The 21263-nt window shown below is 55.2% G+C and overlaps 1 protein-coding gene across 1 annotated transcript in view; it reads left to right on the forward strand.

Moving 5' to 3' along the window:
- Window positions 1–21263, forward strand: part of SYNPO2 (synaptopodin 2) — a gene marked incomplete at both ends in the record, with an annotated part of 141072 nt that overhangs the window by 90267 nt on the left and 29542 nt on the right. Inside the window, 3 exons of the mRNA XM_081093061.1 lie at window positions 9442–9593; window positions 15361–16163; window positions 19020–21202. Of these exons, the coding sequence (XP_080949187.1) occupies window positions 9442–9593; window positions 15361–16163; window positions 19020–21202 (3138 nt within the window). The remainder of the gene's footprint in view (window positions 1–9441; window positions 9594–15360; window positions 16164–19019; window positions 21203–21263) is intronic.

The following is a 21263-nucleotide window of genomic DNA, read 5'->3' on the forward strand; positions in this document are numbered from 1 at the left end:
AAAACAATGCCACCCTCCCCTAAGTCAGCTCAGTTTTTAAAAACATGGTTATTTTGCATAAAAGCTAAGTATCTATGTTAACTTACCTGTTATTTTAAAATTGATTATTGAACCAACATTTTAAATACCTTGTCTTTTATTTTTAATGCTAGAGGCTCAGCTTGGCCTTCCCCCCATCACAGTCCGGGAGCCCTCAGGGTGGGAGGCAACCTGGCGATCAGGGGAAGGTGACGCCCCATCACACCTCTGCTGTTGCCACTGCCGGCAGCGCAAGCCTTGTCCAGCCCTGTTTACCTGAGCCTCAGGTGGCCCTGGGAGGCTGGGGTGCTGAGGGGACTAGGGGGACTCTGAAGGCAGGCACACCTGCTGCCCCGGTGGAGCTGAGGGGACTGGGCATCACCATCTTATGGCTGTGGGTGCCGCCATCTTTGCGATGGCGTGAGGGTCAATTAGCATATTCCCTCTTTATTAGATAGGATGATAACTACCACCAGATGGACCCGCAAGAACAAAATTTGTTTGAAGACCTCCATCATTTTTAATAATGAAAGTGGGTCCACAGAGCAAAACACTTGAGAACTGAGGCTTCGGGACACGCACTCTGACTCCACAGCCCAGTGAGGGGAATTCTGGCAGCTCAGGCGGTGGTGCAGCATTTAACGACCTGGCTGGGGGGCCGTCCTGGATGGACTTCCAGGCCCCTGGCAGCTGATTTGCTCCTTTTGCCACCAGATCACTCAGCATGTCCCGGCTGGGGGGTGGCACCATCTGTCCTGCGAGGACAGAGCCGGCACTGACTCCCCGGGTCCCTCTTAACACCACACTGTGCAGCCCACTTTCCCAAGTTACAACTGCAGAGCATGTGTACTCTGTGCTGGTCACTCTTCTTCCATCAAAACCTCAGCCACATTGTGTATATGTCTCTAGAGGAGAAACACCGTGATAGGTATCTTATATATATGCACGTGTGTGCATGCATGCATGTGTATGTGTGTCCATGTGTGTATTTATATGTATGTGTGTGCATATATGTGTGGTCCAGTTTCACAAAGCATAGAATTATGTATGTATCTGTGCATGTGTGTGTGTATTTGTATGTATGTGTGTGCATATATGTGTGGAACAGTTTAACAAAGCATAGACGTGTGTATGTATGAGTAACAAAGCATAGAATTATGTATGTATGTGTGTATGTGTATGTATGTGTGTGTGTGGTCCAATTTAACAAAGCATAGAATTATGCATGCATGTATGTGTGTGTGCACACACGTGTGTGGTACAATTTAACAAAGCATAGAAGTGTGTATGTATGCATGTGTATGTGTGTGTGGTACACTTTAACAAAGCACAGAATTATGCATGCATGTATGTATGTGTATGTATGTGTATGTGTGGTCCAGTTTAATAAAGCATAGAAGTGTATATGTATGTATGTATATGCATGTGTGTATGGCACAGTCTAAAAAAGCATAGAAGTATGTACATGTGTGTGTATGCATGTGCATGTGTGGGTGGCACAGTCTGACAAAGCATAGAATTATGTATGTATGTGTGCATGCATGTGCATGTGCATGTGCATGTACGTGTGTGGGTGGCACAGTCTGACAAAGCATAGGATTAGGAACTGAAGAAATCCCTCCATTCCCCTGAGGAGGAAATGGCTCCTGACAACTGGAATTCCTGTCACAGGAGCAGGTGCCGAGTTATGGTAAACCTCCCATTTGCCAATAACCTTCATGCCCAGAGCGAAAGGACAGCATGCACCCATCCTATCTAATAAAGAGGGAATATGCAAATTGTCCGTCACTCCGCCACAAAGATGGTGGTGCCCACAGGGGGCGGGGGTTTCTGTAACACAAGATGGCTGTACCCACAGTGGAGGCCGAGTTCCCGTAATGAGCCTTAACGAGCAATCAGCAGGGACCTCAGGCTGCACCCCCTGCCTGGCAGGGCTTGATGGGGGACCTCAAGGTGTGTCCCCCCGCCCCAGTGCTGGGCTGGGGAACCTCAGGCCATGCCCCCCACCCAGTGGTGCTTGATGGGGGACCTGAGGCTGTGCCCCCTCCCAGTGGAGCTTGACGGGGGACCTGAGGCTGCACCCCCTGCCCGGCAGGGCTTGACAAAGGTGGGACTGGCCAGGTCTGGATCTAGCCCAATCGGGGGGGAGGGCGCGCAGCCAGTTCTGGGTCTCGCTTGATTTTGAGGTGCACGTGGGTGGGCGGGGAGTTGACTCTGGGTCCCATGATGCACCCCAGACTCTGACAGGAGGAAGATTTTCATATACATTTTACTAATTTTCTTTCATCTCTGACACTTCTATTATAGAGAAAGGGCAAATCGCAATATTAAAATATTTCCTCTAATTAATCCCCCTTTAATGCGCACGAATTTCGTGCACCGGGCCACTAGTTTGGAATCAAGGTCTGTGCTCTTTCATTTGGAGAACGTTTCTCACTTGAGGTCTGTCCTCTTTATCGGTAGATTTACGGGGGAGCAACCTGTGGAGGGAATGTCTCTCCAGGTCAGGTGGACAGGGTGCAGGTCTGAGGGCCAAGCTACGGGTGGGGCGTCCACACACAACACCCTCTGGACACGGGAGAGCTGGTCAGGGTCTGAGGCTGAACAGTCCAGTGAAAACACCGACAGCAGCAGGGAGTCCGGACCCCAGGCCAGGCCTCCGCCCCATCCCACCTGTATCAGGTGCTGGGTGCAGGTGACCCCAAACGGCAGGGCTCCCCGGGCCGCCTCTGGACAAGGCATCCCCTGTGTTTCCTCATCGAATCGGTCACCCAATGGTGCTTTGAACATGTTGAATGACTCGGGGTTGTTACTGGTAATGCCCATCATTTCCTGGAATCCAAGGGAGGCACTGAGTCCCTTTGAGCATGGGAGAGTTTTCCACTTTCGTTAAATGACCCCAGTGCCCTGAGTCTTTTTATTTCAGATTTTTGTGTGTTTTTAAATGTGTCCCCCACCCCTGGCTTTGGTGATGCATGAACTATAGCAGCTTTCTTTAGGTGGGGAGCATGTTTCTCTCGCCGTTTCTCATTCCCGTGACCAGATAGAAAGCTGGTTAGCATTGCACACAATTGAGCAAACAGACTGAGAAAAGTCCCGACACTGTGATGCGGGGGTGACATGAGCTTTCGTGTTGCTGCATGTTGGCGACACACAGACTCTGGGGCTGGCCTGGGGGGCTGTGGGGCTGCAGCTAGTGAGTGTGGGGGAACAAACACACGCGGACGTGGGGAACCCAGACACGGGCTCTAAGGCTTCTCTCTTTTCTGGGTCCTCCGGCCACTTATTTGTCTAATCTTTTAGATTTTAAACATGTTTTTTTTTGTTCTGGTTGTTGTTATTTTTAAATATATTTGTATTGATTTCAGAGAGGAAGGGAGAGGGAGAAAGAGATAGAAACATCAGTGATGAGAGAGAATCATGGATCAGCTGCTCCTGCACGCCCCACATCGGGGATCAAGTGCGCAGCCCGGGCATGTGCCCTGATGGGGAGTCGAACCCGGGACCATTCAGTCTGCAGGCTGACACTCTACTCACTGAGCCATGCCAGCCAGGGCTTACACGTGTTTTTAATGAGCCCTTTAAAAGCACTGTTTCATGTTCTGTCTAACTGCTTATACAACGTGTCTGCCTGGCCCAGGAGCCTTCGGCACGGAGCCCTCACCGTCCCACTCGACAGAAAGCAGGCGGCCAGGCTGCCCCCGTCCTGGAGGAGCTGGTGCGTACACTCCCCGGGCGCCGGGAGCAGAGAATACCATTCCATATTAGTCCTTGCGCTCCTGCAGCACGTGGCCGCTCTCTCATCGCTTACAGCTCGCAGCGGCATCACGCATAGCTCTGCCCGTGGGGCCACGTCGGGGCGCGCATTCCTAGGGCGCAGCGTGGAGGGGCCTCGCGCCTGGGAGTCCTGGTTCGCTCCGGGAGCCTGTCCAGGCGGCTGAGGAATGCTTTCTGCTTTTATGGCGACTGGGACCCTGCGGGGGCGACGACACTGCCAAGTGTCTGAGTGTGAACAGGGACCGGAGCAGAGGCGTCCAGGCTCCGGCCCAGACTCCACCACAGGCCTGGGAGTGGGAGCTGAGGCACCGAAGGCCCCGGAAACCCCAGTCTGCCTCTGTCTGCACAGTGACCCCACGCCGACGCACCGTGTCCAGACAGAGGACGGGTGCCCCAACCCTCACCCAGTTCTCCCCACACCTGAGATGATGCTTCTGGGGAGGGAAGCCTCCTCCCTCCCCATCAGCTCTCCTTCTAGACGCCCCTGAACGCGACAGTCCCCCGCCATCCCTCACCGTCCCTCCCCTGCCCTCGCGGCTCCCAGGCGCTCTCCTAGTCCATCTCCCCAGCGGCTGGCCTGCACTTCCTTCATCGCCCTCAAGTGCCCCCGCCTCCTTCAGCCCCTCCTTCTTCCATGGAGATGGTGACCTTGAACCCTTGCCCGCCCCTCTCATACCCTGCCCTGACAGCCTGCACCGCTCCTCCCTCTCTGCCTCCGAGACCCAGGCCCTCTCCTCTGCCTCCTGTCTGCCCGCAATGCTGTCCAGCTGGGTCCAGGGCTCGTGCAGGAAATGGACACCTGCTTATTCTGTCACAAAGGGACGGGGTGACACCCACAGGGTTGAGGGCAGGGGGCAGGGTCTCCGAGAATGGCTTCCGACAGCAGCCCCAGGGGTCATCCGGGACGGGCACGGTTGCGGGTCAGGGAGCCACGGGCCGGCACTGGGCCTCGGGGTCACGCCTTGGCCTGGCCCGGGACTGAGACGCTGCCGGTGGCCTGAGGCGTCCACAGCAAAGTGCCTCCCAGCTGGGCGCCCGCAGCACTGAGCCCACGAGCTCCGGCCTCTCTCTGCCACTTGGTCCAGGCGCAGGTGGCCTGAGCCTCACCCACTGAGCGGGCACCTGATCCGCCAGGGGACAGCAGGGGGCGGGGGGCGGTCAGGGACACGCGGGTTTTCTCCTCCCCGCGGCGACCCCCGGCACCTGGAAGGAGCTGGTGCAGAAGTTGCACAGCCCCGTCCCCCTGCCGCTGGCTGTCTGCTGACTTACTCAGCTGTCAGTCAGAGTTCTTACTCACTGATCCCTCTTCTTTTTTTTAAAAAAAAATATACTTTATTGATTTTTTACAGAGAGGAAGGGAGAGGGATCAAGAGTTAGAAACATCGATGAGAGAGAAACATCGATCAGCTGCCTCCTGCACACCTCCCATGGGGGATGAGCCCACAACCAAGGTACATGCCCCTGACCGGAATCGAACCCGGAACCCCTTAGTCCACAGGCTGACGCTCTATCCACCGAGCCAAACTGGTCAGGGCCACTGACCCCCCTCCTCCTCCTCACAGGCCCTCTTCCCGCTCACTGCTGCGTGGCTGTGCTCAGGCCCGGGATGCCTAGGCTTCTTGGGTCACTGCTGGTTTCCTTTCTAATATAGTTTTATTGATGTCAGAGGGGAAGAGGGAGCGAGAGATAGAGCATCAATGATGAGAGAGGATCACACTGGGGATGGAGCCCACAACCTGGGCATGTGCCCTGACGGGGAATCGAACCCTGACCTCCTGGTTCATAGGTCGATGCTCAACCATGAGCCATGTTTCCCAGGCCGGGTCATTTCTGCTTTTATTCCCTCTCGTTCTGGTCCTTGTCGCCCTAAAAGTGTCACATGGTGGGTGTCGCGAAGGTATGGTCAATTTGCATCTTTCTCTTTTATTAGTGTAGATAATTTTATTGATTTTTTTTCAGAGAGAAGGGAGAGGGGTCGTAGGGAGAGGGATCGACTCTGTTCCTCTGAGTCACATGGTTCTTTGCTTCATGCTAGGAGCCCCCCGCTCCCCAACAGGACCTGAGGTTGGATGTCAGAGCTGGGGAGCAGGCCGTGCAGAGGGGGTTAGCTGCTGGTTGCTACAACCTGAGCTAGCGCCATCATTGCCTTCTGGGGGCCTGGTGACCAGCTCTCAGGGCAGCGGGGAACATGACCTGCCTGGGCTCCGTGGAGGAGCCACTGGGCGCCCCTGAAGCCTTGTCTCCAGGAGGAGAGCTGTGCTGAGGCTTGCCGAGCCCCTGGGGAGGGCTGGGGTTCTGAAAGAGCACTCAGTCCTGGTCTGCTTGCCACCCCATGGACTCATCTCCATTGCAGAAGCTGCCTCTGGCCGCGATCCCCTTGCTCATCCTCCCTGTCTCAGGTCTGAGCCGCGCGGTGTGGGGTCCGAGGAGCCTCCTGCAGGCACAGGGCTGGACGCCTGCCTGCTCTCTCCTTCATCATGCATGTAATGGTGGGGAGTGTGGCTTAAGGAGGAGGTTGTCCTGGTTCCACCACTTGCTCTGGCATTTCCCAGAGGACTTGTCTACAACTCACACACGGACACACAGCCAGGAGAGGAGGCCCGTGTCACTGATGGGACACTGGCACTTTGGGCATGGATGCTGGCACAGTGGGCATGGATGCTGGCACAGTGGGCGTGGATGCTGGCACAGTGGGCATGGACACTGGCACTGTGGGTATGGATGCTGGCACTGGGGGCGTGGATGCTGACACAAAGGGCGTGGATGCTGGTACAGTGGGCATGGATGCTGGCACTGGGGGCGTGGATGCTGACACAGATGGCATGGATGCTGGCACAGTGGGCATGGATGCTAGCACTGGGGGCATGGATGCTGGTACAGTGGGCATGGATGCTGGCACTGGGGGCATGGATGCTGGCACTGGGGGTGTAGATGCTGGCACTGGGGGCAGGGAAGATGGCACTGTGGGTGTGGAAGCTGGTACTGTGGGTGTGAATGCTGGCACTGTGGATGTGGAAGCTGGTACTGTGGGTGTGAACGCTGGCACTGTGGGTGTGGAAGCTGGCACTGTGGGTGGGGAAGGTGGCACTGTGGGCATGCAGTCACACCCCAAGCCAGCGTGCTTCCTACTCCATCCACCAGGCCTAGACATGAAGCCCTAATAAGAGCAAAAGGGACTTTCTCATTTCACCAGGTAATTATTTATTCATGAAGCTAAAGTAGCATGGCTGATGTGCACCTCAGATTCAGGCTATGACATGGAAGTAATGGGAGCCTGGGAGCCTTAGCTTTCCATTTTCACTGGCTGCAATGAGGGAGTCCTTCCTGACCAGGCCCAGAGGCCATGAGCAGGAGGACGTAGCGTTTGGTAAATTTCCATTTCCATGACCTCTGAGTCACATGGTCTGAGCACAGAGTGAGGCACTGAGAGGGAGGAGCAGCTGGGGATGCAGGAGGTGGGCAGTGAGGTCTCAGGGATACTCCAGAGAAAAAGACTTAGAGCCCGGCTGGCGTGGCTCAGTGGCTGAGTGTCGACCTGTGAACCAGGAGGTCATGGTTCAATTCCTGGTCAGGGCATATGCCTGGGTTATAGCTGATCCATGATTCTCTCTCATCATTGATGTTTCTATCTTTCAGTCCTTTTCCCTTCCTCCATGAAATCAATAAAATTATCTACACTAATAAAAGAGAAAGATGCAAATTGACCATACCTTCATGACACCCACCAGCCAATCAGGATGAGTATGCAAATTAACCCAACAAAGATGGCAGGTTTATTTGCATACATAGGTGCTGAGCGGCCGGGGGTGGGGTGGGACTCAGGCGTTCTGCACTACCCCAGCCACTCTGGGCCTCTGGGCAGCATGGGAAGGCCGAAAGGCGGCTCCGGGCAGGAGCGAAGATGGTGCGGGCAGCCAGGGGAAGGAAGGCCCACTCTTGCACAAATCTTCGTGCATTGGGCCTCTAGTATTTAAAATAAAAAAGAGAAGAAGCTCCTGTTCCTTTTGGGCCTGCACACAGGAGATGGTGTGGGGAGCCCAGGACAAGAGCTCAGGCCTGGGGGGGGACAGACACACAAGAGCTGGAGTGTCAGAGAGCTGTGGGCCAGCAGACCAGTAGGCCAGTTGGGAGCACACCTGCCTGACCCCCCTTTCCTCTCCTTCTTTGATCTCTTACTGGGGTTTCCATTGGCCAGACCCAGCCAAGAGCCAGTGTGATGGGAACTCGGCCATGAGGCAGTGCTGGGGAGGGGAGGGACTGGACCTGGAAGGGCAGAGGGACAGTGACCAGCCCAACACTCTTGTTGGCACAATGACACATGTATCACTTCCAGTCACCCCTCACAGGGGGCCCAGGGGAGCCTCTGCTGTCATTCCCACATCTCTCTCCTCCCGGGCCTGACAGTGTGCCCAGGTTTTATTCTGATCCGTTCTCTTCCACATCCTTACAGGAGGGACATTATCCTTAGAGCTCGGCTGTTTGATTTTTACACAACCTTTCTTTCCTTTTTTTTGGCCAAAGTTTGCCTAGTCCTAACTCTTAAATAGTTGGTTTCAAAGGGATTCCTTCCTTTGACATAATCCTTAATGCCCTGGCCATCTCGTTACCCTCGATGCTGGGACAGCTGTCTTGGGTTTGTTCATCTGCAGTGCGACCGGGTTTTAAATTTTATTTGAGTGGGAGAAGTCACTCCGGATTGGGCCAGCCTTCACAATGTGACAAGGTTCTTTCTAGCATGTGCTCGATTTAAAAACATCTCCCCACTCCTCACTGCTTTTTATTTCTTTACTCTCATTCTTCTAGAATAGATTTTCTCTCCTCTTCTGTTTATTTACAATGATATGAATTCAATGTGGACATCGTGGTGGTATATACTACATTGTTTGTGTGTGTGTGTGGGGGGTGGACCATGTGTAAGATGGTGGTTAACAGGTGAACATAAAACCAGGACTGACATGGTACACACTACATTGTGTGTGTGTGTGTGTGTGTGTGTGTGTGTGTGTGTGTAACATGTGTAAGGTGGTCTCACAGGTTAGCAGGTGAATAAAGCCAGGGCTGACATAGTACACACTACATTGTGTGTGTGTGTGTGTGTGTGTGTGTGTGCGCGTAAAATGTGTAAGGTGGTCTCACAGGTTACATATGGATGAAGCCAGGGCTGATACGGTATCCACTACATTGTATGTGTGTGTGTAACATGTGTAAAGTGGTCTCATAGGTTACAGGTGGATGAAGACAGGGTTGACATGGTACACACTACATTGTGTGTGTGTGTAACATGTGTAAGGTGGTCTCACAGGTTAGCAGGTGGATGAGGCCAGGGCTGACATGGTACACACTACATTGTGTGTGTGTGTGTGTGTAACATGTGTAGGGTGGTCTCACAGGTTACAGGTGGATGAAGACAGGGCTGACATGGTACACACTACATTGCTACATTGTGTGTGTGTGTGTGTGTGTGTGTGTGTGTGTGTGTGTGTGTAACATGTGGAAAGTGGTCTCACAGGTTAACAATGAATGAAGCCAGGGCTGCTTCTCCAGCTTGCAGATCCACGTGCTGGGCCCAGACCCATCTCTCGGAGAAGGCGCATGGTGTGTGCACATTGATGATTCTAATTGTCGCCTCCTGTTTGCTCCACTCAGATTCGCAGCCAGAGCAAAGCGTCAGGCTCCGGGCTCTGTGAGGGGGACGAAGTGGTCTCCATCAATGGCAACCCGTGTGCGGACCTCACCTACCCGCAGGTCATCCGGCTCATGGAGAGCGTGGCCGATTCGCTGCACATGCTCGTCAAACGGTAGGAGCCCAGGGGGGTGGGGGGGAGGACTCGCCCTGCACGGTAGGGGTGGGGCACTCGCCCTGCACGCTGCTGGGACAGGGACAGCCTCCGACACATAAACGCATAAACATGGGTGCCCTGCGGAGGTCAGTGAGGCAGACAGAAGGGCCACAGGGTCTGAGAACTGATGGCTTTGACCTACTGAATTTTCTGGGTGATTGAAAATTAACTTGGAAATCTTTGTTTCAAGAACTTCATTGGAAACCTCAGTTATTTAAACCTAGTTCCTTAGACAGCTCAGCATGTTGAACATAATTTAGTCCTTCCAGATCAAGGTTTTGTGGTGGGTCAGGACCACCGATGTATAATTCACAGATGGATTAAAAACATTTAAATAGCAAACCATTACACTACACACTAACTTTTTCAAGAAAGAAATGCCCAGGAGAAGGAGAACAACAACAAAAGCCTTAAAGCAGCCAGATTCCTGAGACCAAATCTGGGTGATTAGAATAAAGTTTTTGGACTATCAACGCAAATCTCTTGTTAATTTTATCTCCCCATACCCTTCCTCCCCACTAATTGCTTAAAAATGCAGAAGTAAAGTTTAAACATAGGAACAAAAGAAAATATGGGGGACCCCGGCCAGTGTGGCTCGGTGGCTGAGCGTCGACACATGCACCCAGAGACCACAGGTTCGATTCCCGGTCAGGGCACGTGCCTGGGCTGCGGGCTCGATCCCCAGTGTGGGCCATGCAGGAGGCAGCAAATCAATGTTTTCTCTCATTGATGTTTCTCTCTCCCTATCTCTTTAAAAATCAATCAAAATATATTTATTTTATTTTTTAAAAATATATTCTATGTCAGAGAGGAAGGGAGAGGGAGGGAGAGATAGAAATATCAATGATGAGAGAATCATGGATTGGCTGCCTCCTGCACGCCCCATACTGGGGGTCAATCCCGCAACCCGGGCATGTGCCCTTGCCCAGAATCGAACCTGGGACCCTTCAGTCCGCAGACCGACACTCTATCCACTGAGCCAAACTGGCTAGAGCAAAATATATATATTTTTCTAAACAATAAAACAATGGGAGCAATCACACATACACAAACAGTAGCATCCACATTTCCGTTGTGTGCAAACCACAGCCCCGGCTGCACCAGCTTTGCAGGGAGACTGACATCGCGTTGTAATAACTCCAGACAGAAAAGCCCTGGACCCTGGAGGGAGCCTTCCTGGGCGAGTCAGAGGGCCCCCCCCCCCCCCCCCCGCTGGTTGCATTCAGTGTGATCTCATTTCCCCCTTTCTAATATTGATGTCAGAGAGGAAGGGAGAGGGAGAGAGAGAGAGAGAAACATGAATGATGAGAGAGAATCATGGATTGGCTGCCTCCTGCACACGCCATACTGGGGATTGAGCCTGCAACCTGGGCATGTGCCCTGACCGGGAATCAAACCATGACCTCCTGGTTCATAGGTTGATGCTCAGCCACTGAGCCACACTGGCCAGGCTGGTTTTGTTTCTTGTTTGTTTGTTGTTGCTGTTGGGAGTCCTCGCCTGAGGATATTTTTTCATTGTTACAGAGAGAGTAGAAGGGAAGGAAGGAAGGGAGAGTGTGAGAGAGAGAGGAATATCCATATGAGAGAGCTACATCGATTAGTTGCCTTCCCTGCATGCCCCAACCAGGGCCGGGGGTCCAACTTGCAACCCAGGTATTTGCCCTTGACCAGGAATCAAACCTGAGACCCTTTGATGCACGGGCTGATGCTCTAACCGCTGAGTAACACAGGCCAGGTCTGATTCCACTTCTATACAAACACGACTCATGTGGCCCAAACCTTCTGAAAATAAAAGAAATCTCACTTTACTCTCAGCACCTCCCACCTAAATGTTTTCCATCGAGCCCAGTGTGCAAGCCCTCAGGCTCCTACTTATGTATAAACCGCCACGTGCTTTGGCGAGGACCCAGCAGGAAGGCTGCGGCGTGCAGTCCGCGTGCCAGGGCCCTGCATAGAGCCCCGCTCTCTGAGCACTTCCATCTCCGCGAAGGTTTGATCACGTCCACAAGGGGAGATGCCTTCTCTGGTTTGTTCCCTTTTTAGTGCCTCCACTGCCGCAGTGAGGCCAGCTCCCCGGAACACGCTGTGGCTGGCACTTTCCCTACTAGGTCCTGTCTGGCTGTGGTGCCTCCTGGGAAAATCCCCGGGTGCTTTAAAGCTGAGTCTCAGACACATATTTACTGTCACACATCATCGGACTGGTTCTCTGCTACTTTCAGTAAATGGGATCATGACTATTATTTTCTCTTAAGTACTTTGACTTTACCAACTAAGTAACTGATGATATTGAAAACGGAATCTCAAATTAATACCCACCAAAAGGCAGTCATCATGTCATCATCCTCATCAACACCATCACCACCACCACCTCCACCTCCACCTCCACCTCCACCACCATCACCACCATCACCATCACCACCACCATCACCACCATCACCACCACCATCACCACCACCACCACCACCACCACCATCACCACCACCACCACCACCACCACCACCACCATCACCATCACCATCACCACCATCACCATCACCACCACCACCACCACCACCACCACCACCACCACCACCATCACCACCATCACCACCACCATCACCACCACCACCACCATCACCATCACCACCACCATCACCACCATCACCATCACCACCATCACCATCACCACCACCATCACCACCATCACCACCACCATCACCACCACCACCACCACCATCACCATCACCACCATCACCACCATCACCACCACCACCACCACCACCACCATCACCACCACCACCACCATCACCACCACCACCATCACCACCACCACCACCACCACCATCACCATCACCACCACCATCACCACCATCACCACCACCATCACCACCATCACCACCATCACTATCACCACCACCACCACCACCACCACCACCATCACCACCACCACCACCATCACCACCACCATCACCATCACCATCACCACCACCATCACCATCACCACCACCATCACCATCACCATCACCACCACCATCACCATCACCATCACCATCACCATCACCATCACCACCACCATCACCACCACCATCACCACCACCATCACCATCACCATCACCACCACCATCACCACCACCATCACCATCACCATCACCATCACCATCCCTATCACCACTACCATCACCACCACCACCACCATCACCATCACCATCACCACCACCATCACCATCACCATCACCATCACCACTCTGGTATCTGAATGCTGTTTCCTGGAATGAAAATATTCTCCCATTCACATAACTGTCCTCTATCACTAAAAGGCAACTGGTTTACTTTTCCTGGACAATTGCCCAGAGATAGCTGGGTCAGGCGGTCCTAAAACACTTCTTCATCATTAAGCCTCTATTATCTTAAATTTCATTAAAATAAGATGTTTTTCTAAATTATATAATTATGTGTTGGGGAGCAGGAAATTTTACTCTAGGTTCTTCTGGCTGGCCTAAGAATTAAATCGATGTAAGACAGATTAGCAGGAGCAAATAGCCAAATGTAATTACGGTTGGATGTCCAGGGTTCATTAAGACCAGTGGTCCCAAGGCAGGCTGGGCGTGCGTGCCCCCAGAGCTAAGGGGATGGGGAAGTGGTCTGGACTTCAAAGGGGAGGAAGGAGCAAATGTTTAATAAACAAATGTTCGCTGGGCCTCAAAGTGAGGCATCTGATGGCCAGGCTCCTTCAGCACTGCCCCCACACTCCCCCACCCCACCCCAGCCCCTGTTCTCTGTAGACCTCCAGCGAGAGCCCTGTTCCGGGACCAGGTATCGATTCTGCCTCAGTTCTTCCAGGCAGTTCGCAGGGAGGTCAAAGGTCCCGCTGAGACTTTAGTTCCTTCAAAATAAAGTCATGCCCTGGCAGAGAGCTGGGAGTGTCCCACTTTGCTTCCCACCCGCGACCCACACTCTGTGGACTCGGGTGCCGGCGTGGACGGCGTGGACATGAGCATCTTCAGGTAGAAGGGTTAGCCTCCCAGGCTTTCATGACTGTAGTCATGTGTGTCCCTGTCACGCTGGCCACCAGGACATGTTAACACCTATCTGAGCATTTGCCTGCGTGACAGTCTGAGGTTGGAGTGAAGTCAGACTCTCGTCTCAGCCTCCTGAGTGATGGCTAACAGAACACGACGTGATCTAATCCGGTTCCCTCCCAAGCCTTCCTCCGTTAAACCCTCTGACCGCCGGGTCCCTCACGTTCAGTGGCACAGAGTGTAGCAGCATTTCCTACACTGGGGGGGGGGGGGGATCTGAGGAGCTGTCAGCGTGTTTTTGAAACACTGTATTACGGGGGTTTTTTTCCCTGTATTTACCAGGAAGCTTCACAGGGTACGTGCTTAGAGAAAGCTGTGTTTCCTTTGATGGTTTTTGTTTAGTTTAGTTTTGTGGTTGCTCAATGCAGTCAAAAGCGAAGTTGGGAGTCATTATAATCTCATACAGTCTGAACTTGTACGGCCACGTCAATCCTCAAGTAGATTCCCTTCGCTGGTCAGAGCGCACTGGGAGGGAGGGAGAGGGGCAGAGGACCCTGCTGCTTCTTTAAAAACAAACAAACACGGAAACCCTTAGAAATGTGAGAAATGGGGCATTTCCTCCAGCTGTTCTGTGAATGGGGATTCTCTTCTAAGTGCCCTTAGAATTTACATCAGAGCTCGAGCAAGAAGTTGTTTAACCCTTAAATGGGCATTGCTTCTTGCAAACCCAAATTTGCAAAACCAGCTGGGAATGTCCAGGCCAGAATCAAAGGACTGTGGAGAGGGACCCGCCCCGCCCCCCTCCCCCACCCCCTCTCCCCCAACAGGAGCACGGGACTGACACAGAGGCCCTCTAAGGGAATGGCTCCCAGAGGCAGGTCCCCGGGAGGAGGGAGCGGCTGGGGTATTTATACTCCATGACGCAATCGCCCAGGGCAGCTCGAAAAGGATTTCTCTGGACTCGAGAGGGCTGGGCTGGGGCCCACGGGTGGCAGACACTCGTCCCGAGCTCGGCGTGCGTTTCATTCCCTTCAAGAAAGCAGAGCCGCTGAGAGGGTCCCGGCCTCACCTGTGTGATCACATCGCCGGGCGCCTCTGGGTGTGTCTAGAGACAGACCCAGCCTTAGTCAGTGAGACCCTGATGTGCTTTCTCATAAACACGTTTTGAAAACAACCAAATAAGCGCAGCTAAAGAGCATCCATGTGGCTATCGCCTGTCTTTAAATAAAACATAAAAAAAGCTGAATGGAGGATGGATTTAGGTTGTATCATACCTTGTGAGCCCTTTTGCTTGGCTAAAGCAGTGGTTCTCAACCTTCCTAAAGCCGCGACCCTTGAATACAGTTCCTCATGTGGTGGTGGCCCCCAATTTCATTGTTACAAATTGAACATAATTAAAGCATAGTGATTAATCACAAAACCAATATGTAATTACATATGTGTTTTCTGATGGTCTTAGGCGACCCCTGTGAAAGGGTCGTTCCACCCACAAAGGGGTCGCGACCCACAGGTTGAGAACCGCTGCTTTAAAGGAAACATTATTTGGAAAACCGTTAAATAATCACACGCACAAGTTGCCTGTTTCTGTTTTCACACGCGCTGCCGCTGGCACGCGGGAGAGCCTTGCCTTGCAGGCATCAGCCATCATGAGGGGCCGGGGGGGCACCCTGGCGGGGGTGGGCACCCGCATCTAACTGTCGGGAACTGTTCGGCTTTTCTGTGCACAGACCTTCCGGCGGAATAAGGGAGACTTTGGCCTCTGAAACGGAAAGCCAGACCCCTGAGCATCTCCCCGCCGAGGGGTGCGTGGAGAGCACCACCCTGCAGATCCGCCCGGCCACGCACAGCCAGGACGCTGAGCCCCGCCTCGCCCCCCGCCAGAGTGGCACCCCCCTGGCTGAGAACTCGGAAAGTGGTCCCGCTTTTTCTGGGAGCAAAAAAGAAGAAGAAATGGGCCCGAGTCACACCGAGGCGCCCCACACGCCTGGCCCCCCGAGAGGACGTGCAGCAGAGGAGGGGGTCTTGCTGGAAAGGAAGGCAGCCGTGGGCTGGCCCGGCCCCGTGGTTGAGCTACAGCTGTCCCTGCCTCAGGACATGGGCACGGCCCCCGGGGCCCCCGCCCTGGCCCTCCTGGGAGCTGACACACCTCAGAGCCCTGACCCAGACCCCAACGCTGTGCACGTCAACTCAGCCCCCACGAGTGAGAGGGGGGAGGCCTCGCTGAGGTCCAGCAAGGTCATCCAGATCCGCAGGGGCCAGGAGCTGAGAGTGGTCCAGGAGGCGGCCGCTGGGGCCGCGGGGCTGCCGCGCGTGGAACTGATCCTGGACTGCGCCGCCGGGCAGCTGGCGGGAGGGTGCGGGCTGCGGGCGGGGGCGGGGCGTGTGGCCTCCCCGCTGGAAGGAGGGCAGACAGAAGCACCTCCTTCTCTGGTGGCCTTTGCCGTCTCCTCAGAAGGCACGGAGCAGGGGGACGATCCGCGCGAGGAAAGGGATCACAGCAGACCACACAAGCACAGAGCGCGCCACGCACGTGAGTCCTGCAGGGGCCAGCGGGGCTGAGGGCTGGGGCTGGGGCTGGGGCTGGGGCTGGGGCTGGGGCTGGGGCTGGGGGCTGGGGCTGGGGCTGGGGGCTGGGGCTGGGGCTGGGGCTGAGGGCTGGGGGCTGGGGGCTGGGGCTGGGGCTGGGGCTGAGGGCTGGGGGCTGGGGGCTGGGGGCTCGGGCTGGGGCTGGGGCTGGGGGCCGGGGATCTTGCTGCTGCTCGCCTGCATGGATGGCTTTTTCTTTTAAAGATTTTTTCTTCTGCCTTTCACTGAGACACAATTAAAAAATTATTAATGCACCAAAACACCCACTACCCCCCGCCCAAATGGAACTGCAGACGGTGCCAGTGTCTGAATTGGAAGCAGCGAGTTTGAACTTGGGAGTCGAGTTCCCTGCTTTTCATGCACATTTTGCCCCAGGGGCACGGGAACTGTGAAAGACCAGCACACTGTTAGCATTGCCTCCCGGGCCTGTCTCAGAATGCTGCCCTAGTCCACGCTCGCGCGGCACACGCGAGTACTGGACGTGGCGTGGACTCCGAGTTTAACGTCAGGAGCGGTGGAGCCTGCTGCTCAGCGGCGTCTGTGGCACTAGGCTGCACCGCTGATGCGAAAAGCAGAGCCTGCTTCTGAACCGAACCGCCCGCAGCCTGACGATGCCTGCAGGAGGGGGCTGACGGACAGGGACATGTGGCGGCGGCAGTTACACGATCCGCCCGCCGCCAGCCCTCACCGGCCGCAGGGCGTCCCACCGCCTCTGCACGCCCAGGCCAGCCCCGGGGCCACGTGGAGCGTTTAAATGCCCTCACACAGAACACGAGTTTAAATGCCAGGCTCCCCCCCACCCCCCACCCCCGGGTTTCCTTGCACCCCAGGGAGTGATTAGAGGAAGCAGAGTGAGGATGAGCGTGGCCGCTGGGTTTTATGACTTTTGTTCTTTTCTTTCCTTTTTGCCACACATTTTTGGAGAGTCATTTGAGGAGGTGAGGGCTGAGGGGAAAGGCACTGGTGTCTGAATGATCTATGACAGTAATGAACTTGGTTAGTCCAAGCAGTAGATTAAGTCTTCTGGCCTGTTGTCATTCCTGTCAAGGTGTATTTTTAGCACAACCATTTGTAGCTTCCTTGGCAAGTGCTGTCAATCGTTGCGTAGCCCTGCAGCATCTGTAGGCACGGTCACATTTATAGATTTTAAACAAGTGCATGCAGGCGGATGCACATACTTGGCGTGTTGGCAGGGGTGTTAGCGACAAGTGTGCAACTGTGACTGTCAGTTTCATAGTGAGTTGTATAACACAGTCAAGAAAAACTTACGTTTAGGAATGGCCACACACTTTATTTCCTCTAAATAAAATATTATTGCCAGCGGCTACCTGTAACTTTGTTATAAAATTTCTTACTCTGATTCTTTGTTTTAAAATTAACCATTAAGTCTGAATTTTTTAGTACAAAAAGAGCTAATTTTCAATCATAAAATACTAAACAAGTTTTTTTCTGAAATTTCCATTGAACTATTCCGAGGAGTTCAAAACATATTTTGTGAATCATGCTCATTTTCATTGAATGCATGCGTATGATTAATTGTTGCGATAAATTAATTTGTCACCAGTTCCTTTTTTATGACAATAATGATAAAATTTTAAATTAAAATTTTGAAACTGTCAAACTCTCATTTTAAATGATTTAATTTTTTGTTAGCTCTTACCCACAGGTGAAAGGGTCACTAATCATGTAATTTTTAAATTTCCCCAAGATTTACACTCACTCTTGTACCCCAGCACAATGGATTTTTGCAACTAAAGTCACATTTGAATTTATCTAGACAACTTTGTAGCTAAAGTTTATTACATTCCCAGCAGCCTAATGTTTGAATCATTATGGATCACGATTCAGTCAGTCCTTTCAAGTATTCACATAGTTTTCTGAATTCATGCTAGTTCAGTCTCCAGGAACGGAAAGACTCTGGAGGGGAAGTCAGAGGCAAGAAAGAAAGGAAAGAAGAAGAAAACTTGAATATTTAACGTCATTACATTAATTAAGCTAAATAACATTTTTGCCCCCCTCCCCCACCCCCGATTTTTTAAAAACATGCTTGGCACTCGTTTTCTGTTGACATTTTATTTTGGAAGTACGGAAGCACGAGGTATGCCCCGACGTGCGTTTCAGAGCAGACTGCCCTTAAGTGAACTCCTTTCTAGTTTTGATTGCACCCTAGTAGCTAAGACTCGCTGGGCACCACTGACTGCTGCAGCGTAGGGGCCGCCCAGAAACAAACGATGAGGCCTGGATTCTGATGGGCAGACACACACGGGTATTGGACTCACATGCACAGAGTTCCACGTGGCACTGTAGAAGTTCAGACTTTAAAATTATATATATATATATATATATATATATATATATATATATATATATATAATCATATATATATATATTGATTTCAGAGAGGAAGGGAGAGGGAGAGAGAGAGAGAAACACCACTGATGAGAGAGAACCACGGGTCGGCTGCCTCCTGCACGCCCCCTACTGGGGATGGAGCCAGCAACCCGGGCATGAGCCCTGCCAGGGAATCGAACCCGGGACCTCCTGGCTCATAGTGACGCTCAACCACTGAGCCAGGCCGGTGGGTTCTAGAAGCTCAGCCTTTTAAGGAAAGGAGGAGAGGGGGGAGGAGGAGGAGGAGGAGGAGGAGGAGGAGGAGGAGGAGGAGGAGGAGGAGGAGGGGTGGTGGGTGGGGTGGCTTCCGCGTGGAGCCCAGCGCAGGCAGGGTCCCCTCTCTTTTCCGGGTGCGTGCGGGCGTGGCTGGGAGCCTGGCCGCCCCTCAACCTGCTCCCCCCCCCCCCAGGGCTGCGGAGGAGCGAGAGCCTGTCGGAGAAGCAGGTGAAGGAAGCCAAGTCCCGATGCCGCAGCATCGCGCAGCTGCTGACGGCCGCGCCCAGCCCGCACTCGCGCGGGGTGCAGATGTTTAAGAAGCGGCGGCGGCGCGCGCGCAGGTTCACGCTGGTCAGCTACGGCACCGGGGAGCTGCGGCGGCCGGGGGGCGCGGGGGACCCCGAGGACGACGGCTGGGACAGCCCCTGCGAGGCCGCGCTGCTGGGCGCCAGCGAGTCCGACGCCGACGAGGAGCTGCCGTCCGACCCCGACGACAGCGCGCAGGTCGTGGCCTTCGACTGGGACTCGGGGCTCGGGGACTTTGAGAAGCGGCTGAGCGCGGGGGACAAGATGGAGATGCTCCCCGACACGTCGGGCAAGGGGGCGCTCATGTTCGCCCGGAGGCGGGAGAGGATGGAGCAGATCTCGGCGCAGCAGGAGGAGGGCGGGGCGCGCGCGGGGGCGCCGGCGGGGGCGCACGACGGCCTGAGCGCGGGGACCTCCTACCGGCGCACGGAGGAGGCGACCGTGAGCGCCCAGAGCTCCGTGCACAGGAGCTACGTCGAGGTGAGCCAGGGCCCCGGCCTCGCGCCCCAGCACAACGGCTTCGGGGCGGCGCCCGGCCCGGCGGAGGCCCCGCGGGCGGCGCCCGTGAACAGGACGGCCCGGCCCTTCCCGGGGGCGCCCGGGGCCCAGCCTGCGGCCGCCTTCTCCCCGCCCCGCAGCGTGGCGAGCCCCACGGCCGACTTCCCCGCGCCGCCGCCCTACTCCGCGGTCACCCCGCCCCCGGGGGGCCCGGCCCGCGCGGCCACCAGCCCCCCGGCCGGCCCCGCGCAGCCCCCGCCGTGGCCGCAGCCCGCGCCCTGGCACCCGGAGCACATCGCGTCCCGGGACGAGCGCATCGCCGTGCCCGCCAAGAGGACGGGCATCCTGCAGGAGGCCAAGCGCAGGAGCACCGCCAAGCCCATGTTCACGTTCAAGGAGCCCAAGGTGAGCCCGAACCCGGAGCTCCTGTCGCTCCTCCAGAGCGCGGAGGGCAAGCGCGGCGCGGGGGCCGACTCGGGGCCTGAGGAAGACTACCTGAGCCTCGGGGCCGAGGCCTGCAACTTCATGCACGGCGCCGCCGCCAAGCAGAAGACGCCCCCGCCCGTGGCCCCGAAGCCGGCAGTCAAGGCCTCTTCCTCCTCCCAGCCCGCGACGCCCGTGTCTCCCGTGTCCCCAGTCTGGTCTCCCAGCGTGGGTCCAGCCCCCCAGCCGGCCTTCCCCAGGCCCCCGCCTTTGCAGGGATCCGTGGCGTCATCCATCAAAATAGCGCAGCCGTCTTACCCTCCTGCCAGGCCCGCCAGTGCCCTCAACCTGGCCGGTCCCTTCAGAGGCCCCCAGGCAGCGGTGGCCAGCGTGAACCACACCGCCAAGCCAGCGGCCCCCACTCCGGCCGGGAGCGCCTCGCATGTGGGCGCTGCCGGCCAGCCCAGCGAGCTCCCCGGGATGCAGGGGAAAGGGGCCCAGCTCTTCGCCAAAAGGCAGTCGAGGATGGAGAAGTATGTGGTGGACTCCGACACGGTGCAGGCCCACACCGCTCGCGCCCAGTCCCCCACGCCGTCGCTCCCTGCCGGTTGGAAGTACTCCTCCAACGTGCGAGCCCCGCCCCCGGTGGCCTACAACCCCATCCACTCGCCCTCCTACCCGCTGGCGGCTGTCAAGTCCCAGCCTTCCGGCCCGCAGGCCTCCAAAACCAGCAAGAAGAAGGGCAAGAAGCCGCTCAACGCTCTGGATGTCATGAAGCACCAGCCCTACCAGCTCAATGCATCCCTGTTCACTTTCCAACCCCCAGATGCCAAGGCAGGCCTCCCCCAGAGGTCACCGGCCAAGGTCAACCCCGGGCCGGCCCCCAGGCAGGCCCTCCCGCCCCGGGCCATCAATGCCAGCTCGCCCACTAATGCCAGCTCGCCCACCAACACACAGGCCGCGTCCGTGTACTCGCTGCCGGCCTACAGCCCCCAGCCGGCCTTCTTCCCCGAGGCCGCCTCCCCGGTCAGCGCATCTCCGGTGCCCACGGGCGTCCCCGGCTCTCCAAAGCCAGAGGTGGCCTCCATGGCGTATTTGGTGGCACCGAGGCCCAAGTTCTCGGCCAAGAAGAGTGGCGTCACAGCGCAGGTGTGGAAACCCTCGATCGCGGAAGGGTAATCTGTGGCGGTCGCCCGGTTTCCTCTTTGCT

Source organism: Myotis nattereri (genome assembly GCF_964212035.1).
Source record: "Myotis nattereri genome assembly, chromosome: 5".
In the NCBI taxonomy this organism is placed as follows: Eukaryota; Metazoa; Chordata; class Mammalia; order Chiroptera; family Vespertilionidae; genus Myotis; species Myotis nattereri.